Below are 12,137 nucleotides of genomic sequence, written 5' to 3'. Positions count from 1 at the left end.
TTTACCACAGTGACAAAAATAGATATAAGAGCATGCTTGTAGAGGGAGCAGTCCACTAGAAAGGAGAGGTGGTCAAAGGAGAGCAGACAGTGGGAGGCATAACCTGGTCAGGGTGCTTTCCATTCCCACTGCTGAGAGCTCAGGCCCTTGAATCCCTGGGCTTCACTGTTCACTGTGTCCACTCATTCCAGACCTGGTGCCTGATGCCCTTGTCCGCACGCAATTTCTATCAGAGTGACCTTTTCCCCAACTTGTGCCTATTCTTTTAGGCCCCGCTCAAGTGCTACCTTGTCTGTAAAGCATGTCTTGAATACTCACAGCCAGAAGAAACGTCTCCTTGTATTGAATTCCAAAGTAGCTTTTTTTTTTGCATCTCTCTTATGTATGGCGTTATCCTACAAACATGCTGATGTTTCCCTTGTCTTATGCCCTCCCTGACCCCTTCTCCTACTATCTTCTGTCACATCTGGCCTCTGTTTTCAAATATGTCAATCCTGGCAGTCAAAGCAAACAGTTCCTGAGCCCCTGCTATTTGTAAGTCACTGTTACAAGGGCAGAGAACTCAGTGATGAAGACAGCATGATTTCTGGACAGCTGCAGTGAACACTGGTGGGAGACAGACAGTAATCGTGATGTCATTCAGGCCAGGATGAGAGCCTCAGATTATAGTTGTGCGCCTGCTTTGTCTTCCCTTTTAGTAATAAATTTACTGAGGTCAAAGATCATATTTCATTCATGTTTGTAATTCCCATAATAATTGGCATATATTCTGTGTTGAAGAAATGCCTGAGAGTATTGGGAGGTTAATGTATTTGGCCTTGTTTAATCCTCGAAACAACTCTAAAAGAAGGTATGTAGTGTCCCTTCTTACAGATGAGAAAACTGAGGCTCTGAGATCGTCTAACAGCGCTTATAAGTGATGAGTTGGAGTTGACCCCATGTCTTTGTTCTTCCAGATTTTCTCTCTACTTTACTGCAGTAATAGTGCAGCAGTAATAAGTTGCAGCTCTCTAGCTGAATCCAGTGAGAAAGGATGTTCCTCCTGAATTCACAGGAGACTGTTGGGTTAATATAGATGTCAAGCTATCAGAAATAAAGTTGTTAGTTGTAACATCCTTTGTGAGGTTTGTGAGATGATACCGTTACAATTTGTAACAGAGGCTTCTTTTTGTTTTTATCCCAGATCCCCAGACTTCAAGGGAGATTTTTGATTTTGCGTTAAAGGCAATTCGTCCTCAGGTAGGATTAATATCACTCTAATTCTTTTACAGTTGAGACTTGTGATTGTCAAACATTGATGGTCATTTTTTTTTTTTTTTAATAGATTGATCTGAAGAGATATGCGGTGCCCTTAGGTGAGATTCTATATTTAATGAGATAGAGTATTTCAGATTATTAAATTAACATCTTGAATAAACTTTTGCTTAAATTAGAAATGAAGTATGTGTGATGACATCTGTGATTCGCATGCAGTTATTTATAAGGAGGTTTTTAGAGACTTTTACCCACAAACTCTGGTTGAGATGGGCACACTTAGATTACATGATTTAAAAAAATTACTTTAGAGTGTCTTTCAGGGGATCCAGATTGTTTGATTCTGACTTTATCTAAATGAACCTAATCCTTTTTCTGAGATGTGTTTTGGGAGTCAGTGGCCAAATCATGGGCCTGTTGATTGAAATGGAGGTTGGCGGCATCAGAGGTCTTTCAGGATCCCTAGGTCGTTATCGTGTAATGGTACTGGATCTTCATCCCCAGTTTTAATTTTAACGTAGACTTGAAGCTTTCTAAGTTCTTTGTCCTGCCTTTTGTTTCCTATTTTAAATACAATAATTTTTGCAATTGCAGCTGGCTTATGCTTATTTACCCTGCACGCATCTCAATTTAGCACCTGCCTTCTGGACAACTACGTTTCTTTGTTTGAAGTGCTGTCAAAATGGTGTAGCCATACAAATATAGAATTGAAAAAAGCTGCACATTCAGCTCTGGAATCTTTTCTGAAACAGGTACTACAAATTCAACTTTCATTTAAAAATATTTTTTCCATGCAAAAAATTAAATTCCAATCTTGTGCACGCACATTTGTAAAATAAATACAGGTTGATCCATTAGCTTTTGTAGTGTTTAAAGAAAAAAGCTTGGTTCTTGATCAGCCTCATGGGTGGCAGCAGGGCTAGAAGAAAGCTAGGAAGATGCCAGATGTGATCAGAGCCTCAGAGCCAAGATTGGGGCGAGTCTAGTGGACAGAAGACGTGGCCATGAGGAGGTGGAAGGAAGGAAGAGCTGGGAGGCCAGGACTCCTTTGAACTGGGGGCAGCCTGATGGGGGTGACGAAATGCATCTCCTGGGAGGTAAGGGTCAGCTGTCATGTTAAGATAAGATGCTTGTTTCCCATTATTTCAAAAACAAGGAGAGCCCATTTGCCCTGTATGTTTTCCATCTAGATAGGCTGTGGTTGCAGAATTTGAGTCTGCAAGTTTGGAAACGTGTATCAGTTACCTAAGGAGAATGTGCTTGTGATTGTGTTTCTGAGCATCCAAAGGTGTCTGGAAATTCCTGCTGTTCAGGTTAGGTGTTATGGAATTAGACTACTTGTGTTGGCTCTGATGGAAAATACTAAAGATTCACAACAAAAGTTTTGTCTGGAGCAGTGTTATAAATGCTGGTTAAATTCACAAGCTAGTCTATGAAGACCTATCTCAACTGTGGCACAGATAGCATTCCATTATAAGGATATGCCATGGTTTGTTTATGGACATTTTGGTTGTTTCTAGTTTGGGGCTGTTTTAAATAAAACAGCTAAGAACATTCATGAGCAAGTATTTTTGTGGATATATGTTTTAATTTCCTTTGATAAAAACCTAGAAGTAGAATTGATGGGTCACATGGTAGATATATATTAAACTTTATAAGAAACTGCTAACCTCTTTTCCAAACTGGTTGCACCATTTTCCATTCCCACTAGCAATGCATGAGAGTTCCAGTCACTCACACCCTCATCAACACCTGGTGTTGTCGGTCTTTTTAATTGTAGCCATTCTAATTGGTGTATAATGTTACCCCACTGTGGTTTTAGTTTGAATTTCCATGGACGCTGTTGATGATGATCTTTTTTCCCTGTGGTTATTAGCCGTTCTTATATCTGTTTTGTGATGTATTCATTCAGACATTTTGCTCATTTTAAAATTAGGTTGTATGTCTTTTTATTAATGAGTTGTAAGAGTTCTCTACATAATTTGGATTCAAGTCCTTTTCTAAAGATATTGCAACTAGTTTTCTTCTGTGGCTTGCCTTTTCATTTTCTTAACAGCATCTTCCAAAGAAGAGAAGTTTTAAAGTTTGATTAAGTCCAATTTACCAATTTCCCAGCTGGCTCCTTCTTTCTGTGTCCTCCCTGAGAAATGTTTGCCTATCCCATGGTTGCAGAGATTTCTTTCTAGTTTTCTTCAAGGAGTTTGTAGTTTATAGTTTGAGCATTTACATTTAGGTCTATAATCCATTTTGAATTAGTTTTTGTGTATGGTGTAAAGTAGGAATTCAAGTTGACTTTTTCCCCATTTTTTGGTTTGAGCACCATTTGTTGAAGACTCTTTTTTTCCCCATTGACTTACCTTGGTACCTTTGTCAAAAATCAGTGGGCCGTATGTGTATGGGTTTATTTGTGGACTCTCGGTTTGTTCCATTTACCTTTGTGTCTGTCCTTACATCAGTACCTCACTGTCTTGACTCCTCTAGCTTTAGTCTTGAAATTAGGTGGTGGATGTCCTCCAACTTCTTTCTTCTTTTCCATTATTGTTTTGACTGTTGTATGTGCATTTTTAAATTTAAACATTATTCCTATGGGAAAGAAAGTTTTATTTTTTTATTCAATAGGTTTATATAAAGTTCTTATGAAAAAAATTGCAGGTTAGTAGCATATAATTAAAAAAATATAGAAGAGTACAAAGAAGACTATTAAAATCTTCTGAAATACTACCACCAAGGAAAAAAATCACCAGTTTGGTGGTGATGCCTTTAGATCTCCCCCTCCTTCCCCCTTATCACCTTTCACTCCCTCCCTCCCCAGGGGAAAGGAATGGGGAGGTAGGAAGACAGATATCTTGACATAAAAGAGTATTCTTCGTAATTTCTGTAGCCTTAAGATTTTCCACTGTGCTGGATATGTTTTCCTGATAGCACATTGAGATCTATATGATTAATTTTAATTAATGGCAAAATAGTTGATATATATTATTTTATTTATGAGCCAAAATGTTTTTTTAAAGTTTCATTTTCTTTTTTTTTCTTTTTTTGGTGAGGAAGATCAGCCCTAAGCTAGCGTCTGATGCCAATCCTCTTTTTTGCTGAGGAAGATTGGCCCTGGGCTAACATCCGTGCCCATCTTCCTCTACTTTATATGGGACGCTGCCACAGCATGGCTTGGCAAGTGGTGCGTTGGTTCGTGCCCGGGATCCGAACCTGCGAACCCCAGGCCGCCAAAGTGGAGTGTGCACAATTAACTGCTGCGCCACTGGGCTGTCCCCAGAGCCAGAATGTTTTAAGCTGTCCTCTACTGTTGGATAATTGTTTCTAAGTTTTTGCTACTATATACAGAAAATAATTGGATAAAAATGTATAAAAAGGATGTTTGTTGAAAGTATAATAATAAAAGATTAGATTGATTTGCTAATGTGGTATATCACATTGATAACAGTTTAAGTGTGTAAACATTATAGTATATTCGTAAAATGAAAACTGTGATTAAGTAAGAGGAAGTTACTTGTTTACTCCTTGAGGAACATGTTCCTGATACATTTGTGAAAAAGAACATGATGAGCAGGATGTGTGATATCCCATTCTTCTAAAATAAATGGGGAGTGAAGTGCCTGGGAGGACATGTGCTAAGACCTAAGCAGGGGCTTTGTGTGGCGTTGGGGCCTGTGTTGCTAGGTTGGCAATGAAAGGTGGGTATCTTTTTTTCTGCCTTTGGTAATTACCGAGGTTCTTTCCATCCTTGTCTTGGACAGTCTTTGTGCTGAAATTAGGAATGCTTTTCTGAGCCCCCGTGGTCGTTCTTGCATTTAGGCTGTTGTCACTTAGTTTGCTAGATAGTGATCTACTTGCTTCTCAAAGTACTTTTTTCCCTTGCCTCACCTAATTTAAGCTTTGTAGTTTGTAGCTTATTTTTTTTTAATACTTTTTTTTTTTTTTTTTTTTTGCTGGGAAAGATTTGCCCTGAGCTAACATCTGTTGCCAATCTTCCTCTCTCTGTGTTTTTTTCCCTCCTCTAAGCCCCAGTACATAGTTGTATATTCTAGTTGTATGTCCTTCTAGTTCCTCTGTGCGAGCTGCCACCACCACATGGCTGTTGACAGACAAGTGTGTAGTTCTGCACCCAGGAACCAGACCAGACTTTAATCACTAGGCCATCAGGGCTGGCCCGGCAGCTTATTTTATTTGAAAACTGAGACGCCTCGTCTGTTTGCTGATGGTTAGTTCTGAACTCTCTCTCGTGTTGCCCTCGTGAGGCACCCAGTCTGCAGATGACTCCTGAGCTTGCTGGGCCTGCGAGACCCTGTCGCCCTGGGAGTCACAGACGAGCTTTGAAGACACTCTCTGCTTCAGCAGGGAGCCTTCCTTCAAACCTATCTTTTTGTGCATATGTTTTCCTGCATTTTCCTGGTCTCTTTCTGTCCCTTTCTCTAGGAAAAACACATCATATATAATAAAGCCTTATTTACGAGAATGTCTTTTCTCAACTTGATGGAGACTAAGCAGATTGAAACAGTGATTCTTTATGAATTTAAAGCAATTGTATGAACTGTCACAACATGTTGACAATATGTAATTAAACAATTCTAGCCTTCTCACATTTGTATAGATTCTTTTGTTTTGCTATAACATATTTCTAAAAAGTAAATATTATGTAATTGCAGATTTCCTTTATGGTGGCAAAAGATGCAGAAATGCATAAGAGTAAGCTGCAGTACTTTATGGAGCAATTTTATGGAATCATCAGGAACATGGATTCAAATAGCAAGGATTTATCCATTGCGATTCGTGGATATGGACTGTTTGCAGGAGTATGGTTCATTAATTTACTCTTATCTTTTAAATTTCATTTGAGTGTTTAAAGAAACATAATTTATTGCATTTTTGAATAGCATCTCACACTAGTGACGTTATTGTTATTTGCTGTCTTAACTTGTTTTTTTCAGTGCCTACTATGTACTAGGATTCTGTATATGTATTATCTCAAATCCTCATAACTCTTACAAGCTTTTAGGAGTATTATTTCACTTTACAGATGAGGAAACTGAGACCCACAGAAATTAGGTGACTTGTCAAAGGACACACAGTTAATAATTGACAAAATCAAGACATAAATACAAGTCTGAAGAGTAGAAACACCATATTTTTCCACTGTGCTATACTGTCCCTTATTTATGAAATAAAATTGTAGTTGATGTCACTCAACATTTTAGAAAGAGAAGTTCTTTTGATAGAAAGTTCTTTTGACAGAGGTATAGTTAAGAATATTGAGAATGTCCTTTGTTATTTCCCTTTTAATGGATCTCTATGACTTCTACTTTACAGAGAACATCACTTGCTACCTCTCTTTCTGCAAACCTACCCATCAATGTCTATACCCTTGTTTCAGGGAAAGAGAGTCCCTCTTTTCAGCCTTCCACTCTCACTACTCATTCCACCTCTGATATTTACTCATTTGCTTCCAAGTTATCCCTTTCCTTTTTTTTTTTTTTTTTTTTTTTTTTAATATCTTTATCTCCATGTGTCGCTGTTGACTCCTTTAAATATACTTAGGGCAGAAGAACAGTATGTGAGAAGGCTCAGAGGTAAATGAGAGCATCGACTTTTTGACTTTATACACTAGTATGATCTAAGCAACTTCCACTTGTTCACTGTAGTTCGATATGTCTGCAGTGTAACTAGAGCATGACAGACAAGGAAGAAGGGAGAGGACTCTAAAAAGATAAACCAGTTAGGTCCTCAAGGAAGCTAGACTACATATGAAGTCTCAAGAAGGCTTTGGGGAATCTGAAGTTGGGTGGTAGCATTGTCAGATGTGTGAGTTACGGAGGTGGCTCTGGGTGTAGTGTGCCTCATAGTGCAGTCACGGAGTCCAACTTTGAGTTTAGTTCTCTGTCTCTTCCTCTGGGCAACTAGCCTCATGGGGGCAAGGACTGTGTCTCATTTGCCCTCAAGACCTACTGTCTAAACGGTGCCTAGAATATAGCTGACAATAGATGTTTTGTGTATGAATAAATATGTAGAATGTAATTATAGATTATTTTAAAAAGCAGATATCTGTATTTTAAAAATACAGATATCTTATATCTTTATAAGCTATACTGTATTTTATATCTGTATTTCTTCTCCATTAAAAAGCTTGTTAATATTTAATTTATAATCGTATGCATTAACAAAACACCTTCAGTATCATTATTTTGACATTGATAAGATTGATAAAGACTTTTGTTTTACCTTTCCTAAAGCCTTGCAAGGTTATAAATGCAAAAGATGTTGACTTAATGTACATAGAGCTCATTCAGCGCTGCAAGCAGCTGTTCCTCACCCAGACAGACACTGTTGATGACCATATTTACCAGATGCCAAGTTTCCTCCAGTCTATTGCAAGTGTCTTGCTTTACCTTGATACAGTAAGTGAGATAGTTAATTACACTGAGCACAATTTAAACTATTCAATTTCAATTCTTCAGCTAACTTAATGGGGTCGTATGAGTTGTATACCTTCAGTATAGGTACCATTGTGATCTAGGTGACATTTTTAGTTAGAATTTTGTGTTAATAGAATTATTGTCATGAAACCTGACTTTTTGTTGCCCAAAGCAGGAAAAATTGTTACTCTTTCTGTCTTTCTAAAAGATTAAGATTGCGGTCTGGATAGAATTCTACCTTAAGTATCATTCAGACATTTTTACTCTGATTTTTTTAGACATTCACAATAATAAATGTTAAGCTTATTAGCAGATTAGATAGTAAACCAGTTTTTTCATCTATCTAATGTGTCTAATTGAGTTGTAATTACTTTGAGTATTTGGATTGTTCCTGTATTTCTTTCTTTCTTTCCCTAACTTTAGTTTGCTCTCCATTTCTGGTAGGTTCCTGAGGTGTATACTCCAGTTCTGGAACATCTCATGGTGGTGCAGATAGACAGCTTCCCACAGTATAGTCCAAAAATGCAGTTGGTGTGTTGTAGAGCCATAGTGAAGGTTTTCCTAGCCTTGGAAGAGAAGGGGCCCATGCTCTGGAACTGCATTAGTACTGTGGGTAAGACTGGAATTCACTTTTGTTTTTATGATGAGCAGTAGTGAATACTTAACGTGTTGTTTGATATAGATAAAGAACACCTGGTTGCCCAATTCTTTTGTATCTTTTGATGCATCTTGGGGAACTCCTAATTTTTTGGTGGACCAAGAAATCTCCTTTTTCTATCCTTTTTTTTTTTTTTTTTTTAAAGATTTTATTTATTTTATTTTTTTCCCCCCAAAGCCCCAGTGGATAGTTGTATGTCGTAGCTGCACATCCTTCTAGTTGCTGTATGCGGGACTCGGCCTCAGGATGAACGGAGAAGTGGTGCCTCGATGCGCACCCGGGATCCGAACCCGGGCCACCAGCATCGCAGCGCGCGCACTTAACCACCAAGCCACAGGGCCGGCCCTCTATCCTTTTTTTAAGTCTTTTTTTTTTTTCTTTCATTTGCTTCTGAATCTTAATAGTCCAAAATTTAAAACTAAAGATATTAACAAATTAGAGAAAAAATGGAGAGGTAAAGTTATGTTCAAAAATATAATGGCTGTCATTTTTGTTGAGTGTTTGGTTGTGTTTTTCAGTGTTTCCTTCATTTTTGTTTTCATTTTCTTTTTTCAGTGCATCAGGGTTTAATCAGAATATGTTCTAAACCAGTCATCCTTCAAAAGGTAAATTCTGAATCTAGTTAGTCTTTTGTCACTGAAAGTTAGAAATGTTGCTGGGATTTTTAGTTCGTAAATATACTAAAGTGGCCTTTGTAGTTGTTAGCCATGCCTTACATTTTGAAAAGTGGAGGAAGTAATACCTCTATATTTTTTCAGGTGAAAAAACTTCTCCTAAGTTATGAAACATCCTTAAACATAGCTTTACTATTATGTACACAGTTTTACAAAAAGAGATTATTTTCTCTCTTGAAACTCTAGGACAAAAATACTTAGATGTATTACGGGAGGCATAGCTTAGTTAAAGTTACAGTGTAGAAATAGGATGAGATGAGAGCTTGAACTGTGTGAGAAAATGAGATAAATAGTTTATAACACATTCCTTGGATATTGTTTTGAAATATTTATTAATGCATTACTGTTTTAGTTCTGGTTGGAAAAGTCATGACTTTTTTCCAGCTTGAGTTTTTATTATGCTTTATTAATATACTGTCTTCCTCAATCAAATTATAGTCTCCTACTGGTGACTGTTTTAGCTTAAAAAATTCTGAGAATCAGAAAGTTGTGGCAGCAGCACTTATTTTGTGAATCCATCAGTAAGTATTGGCATGTTATCTTTCTGCCCAGGGTGCTGAGTCTGAATCCGAAGACTATCGTGCATCAGAGGAAGGTAGAACTGGCAAATGGAAAGTGCCCACGTACAAAGACTATTTGGATCTTTTTAGAAATCTCCTGAGCTGTGACCAGATGATGGTAAAAATGACAATTTTAAAGCCATAAAGGCACTCTAGTTCCTCTTTATTAGTCCCCATAGTTTTACAATTAAGACTTATGTATTTCAGAATTGTATTTTACTAACTTCCAGTAGTTTTTTAAAGTACTTCAAGTAATGAAACAGTGTAAGTTAGGATAAAGCGAGACTGGAAAAAAACCGAAAGGAACAAAATCATAGAACTCATGTGAAATGCTGGGTCCTCATCTTAGGTTACAGTTGCAAGTGTGGCATAGTTGATGCTAAGTTGTTGTTTCTAGTAGACCCAGCCTCTTAGGTAACATAGAAAGGCGTTGTCACCGTGGAACAGCTGTCCTCTTTCTATTTGTTGAAGATAAAGCCAGTCGACTGAAGAGGTATGAAGGAGCTGCGCAGCTGTGATTTACGTCGTTTATGGTTAGAATAATGCCTCCTGCCACATGTCTTTCTAGCACGTGTTTCTTTAATGTCTATTTGAAGCCAGGTTCTGGCCACCATTTTAACATAGACTTTGACAAAACAGTAATAGTCTAGGAAAAGCAATTTTTGTCAGTAGATAATTCCTGTCCTGTGAAAAATCTTAGGAGTTTTTAGTTGTTTTCTTATTGAGGTAAGATAGTATAGCAGTATTAGTAATTTTACCTAAAATATTTTCTTGTATGTGATGTTAGATATCCCTATATTATCAGGTTAAGTTCCATAGAATATTTGACAGTAAAGGCAGAGTAATTGGCCTGTGTTTTTGGAATGGTGGAATAGTTTCACTTTTAAAGAAATGATAGATATTGATACTTTTAAACCCTTTCTGAGGATAGGTAGATATTTATCCATGTCTTTATGCCTTTATATGTGTGTGTGTGTGTGTGCATGTATACTTGTGCGTATATAATGTATATGTGTGTGTATAGTATACATATGTGTGCATACACACACACAAATATTGGGGTCAATAATTTGACATGATTAGCCTAAATCTTCTCATTCACTACTATGTACTTAGTAAGTGTTTGTTACATGACTGGATAAATTGTCTCTGACTGAGATGATATTGTCCTAATAATTTAGGAATGTGTCTGCACTTTGCAGTTTGAAAACTGCCAGGTAAACCTGCTACAGTTTACGTAGATGTTTCCCTAGCGCCTAAATGTACATGTACACCTGTATGTGTCTGACGCTTATTTAATACTCACACTGATACTTTTTTGCAGAAAATTTAAAGTTTATTTTTCTTTATTTAAAGGATTCTCTTTTAGCAGATGAAGCATTTCTCTTTGTGAATTCCTCTCTTCAAAGTCTGAATCGTTTGCTGTATGATGAATTTGTAAAATCAATTTTGAAGATTGTTGAGAAATTGGATCTTACACTAGAAAAACAGAATGTTGGGGAACAAGAGGTTAGAAGTTTTTGTTAATAATAATTTTGCATCATTTTTCTACCAACACTTTTTGCATGTAAATATTCAGGGGAAAATAGCACATTTGTAGAGTATTGTAGGAAATTCGTTTCTTCAGCGTTAATGTGTGTTGTTGATACTTGCTATTTGAATAGCCTAATGTGTAGAAAATGTTATCACTAGATTGTTCAAAAAGTAAAGTTTAATATGTTAAAACAGTCTTTTTGAAAAAGTTGTTTACTGTTTACTAGGCTTCTTTGTTACTCATTCCTTAGCAGTAGTAAGAGTCAGATCTTATTTTGTGTGGAGGTGACTTTTTGCAGTAGGATAGGGAAACCTGGGATTTCTCTTGTTTATAGCTAAGGAAACTCCAAACTCTGAGTGAAAAGTATTAAATGTGTTCTTGAGATAGTAGAATATAGACAATAGGCAGAAAAGGAATAACGCACCCTCCCTTTTTTCTGTACCCAGTTTTCCTGGCCCCGGTAAAAGATAGCCATAGCTAGGAGCTGCTCTGCTCTTGTCTGAGGAGTATTGATAACAAAACACTATGATAATAGGACTAGTGTCAAAGGGCTTGCGTTCCAGTGGAAAACATCTAGTTTACTTTTGAGCTCAGTGATTTTTTTTTAGACTAGATTATGCTTGTTAGAGTTAGTGCATAGGTACTTCCATTGCAATACTGTGAAGTTAGATAAGAGATAATGGGGAGGATATGTAGAGGGTGAATAAAGGAGACAGGAAAAGGCCATTTGTCATGTGACTTTATTGCATCTGTAATGTTCAATTCTTTATGCAGGTTAATGGGAACACCAATGTGTGTTTTATTGCTTTTTATGCTTCACGTATGTCTAGAATAACTTGATTAAAAAATTTGTGAAAAGAGACTTACTGGAACTACATCAGCCAGCAGACCCGCTTCTGAGAACACGTCTTTATCGTTTTGTTGTCTTAGGATTCCCTTGCACTTTGTTTCTCTTCTTGTTTTCTGTTCTCTTGTGTCCTGTCGTGCTTGCTTCATTCCAACAGCTCAGTTGTCACCTCTGTTAGCACTTCC

At 37.2% G+C, this 12,137-nt stretch overlaps 1 protein-coding gene across 10 annotated transcripts in view; it reads left to right on the top strand.

Annotated features, from left to right (window-relative positions):
• Nucleotides 1-12,137, top strand: part of PRKDC (protein kinase, DNA-activated, catalytic subunit) — a 194,553-nt gene that overhangs the window by 10,766 nt on the left and 171,650 nt on the right. For 7 of the 10 annotated variants that reach the window (XM_087447719.1, XM_087447718.1, XM_004431149.3 and 4 more), the window contains 9 exons: nucleotides 1,184-1,239; nucleotides 1,325-1,355; nucleotides 1,849-2,006; nucleotides 5,916-6,062; nucleotides 7,497-7,661; nucleotides 8,124-8,292; nucleotides 8,893-8,942; nucleotides 9,564-9,689; nucleotides 10,928-11,080. In XM_087447719.1, the coding sequence (XP_087303845.1) occupies nucleotides 1,184-1,239; nucleotides 1,325-1,355; nucleotides 1,849-2,006; nucleotides 5,916-6,062; nucleotides 7,497-7,661; nucleotides 8,124-8,292; nucleotides 8,893-8,942; nucleotides 9,564-9,689; nucleotides 10,928-11,080 (1,055 nt within the window). Of the gene's footprint in view, nucleotides 1-1,183; nucleotides 1,240-1,324; nucleotides 1,356-1,848; nucleotides 2,007-4,767; nucleotides 4,944-5,915; nucleotides 6,063-7,496; nucleotides 7,662-8,123; nucleotides 8,293-8,892; nucleotides 8,943-9,563; nucleotides 9,690-10,041; nucleotides 10,105-10,927; nucleotides 11,081-12,137 lie in introns of those variants that run through there. The other 3 variants (XM_087447721.1, XM_087447722.1, XM_087447723.1) reach the window with 3 other exon arrangements.

The sequence above is a fragment of the Ceratotherium simum genome, chromosome 23 (assembly GCF_057802395.1).
Source record: "Ceratotherium simum simum isolate JZ-2026a chromosome 23, ASM5780239v1, whole genome shotgun sequence".
Taxonomy (NCBI): Eukaryota; Metazoa; Chordata; class Mammalia; order Perissodactyla; family Rhinocerotidae; genus Ceratotherium; species Ceratotherium simum.
This window is presented reverse-complemented; position numbering and strand designations above follow the sequence as displayed.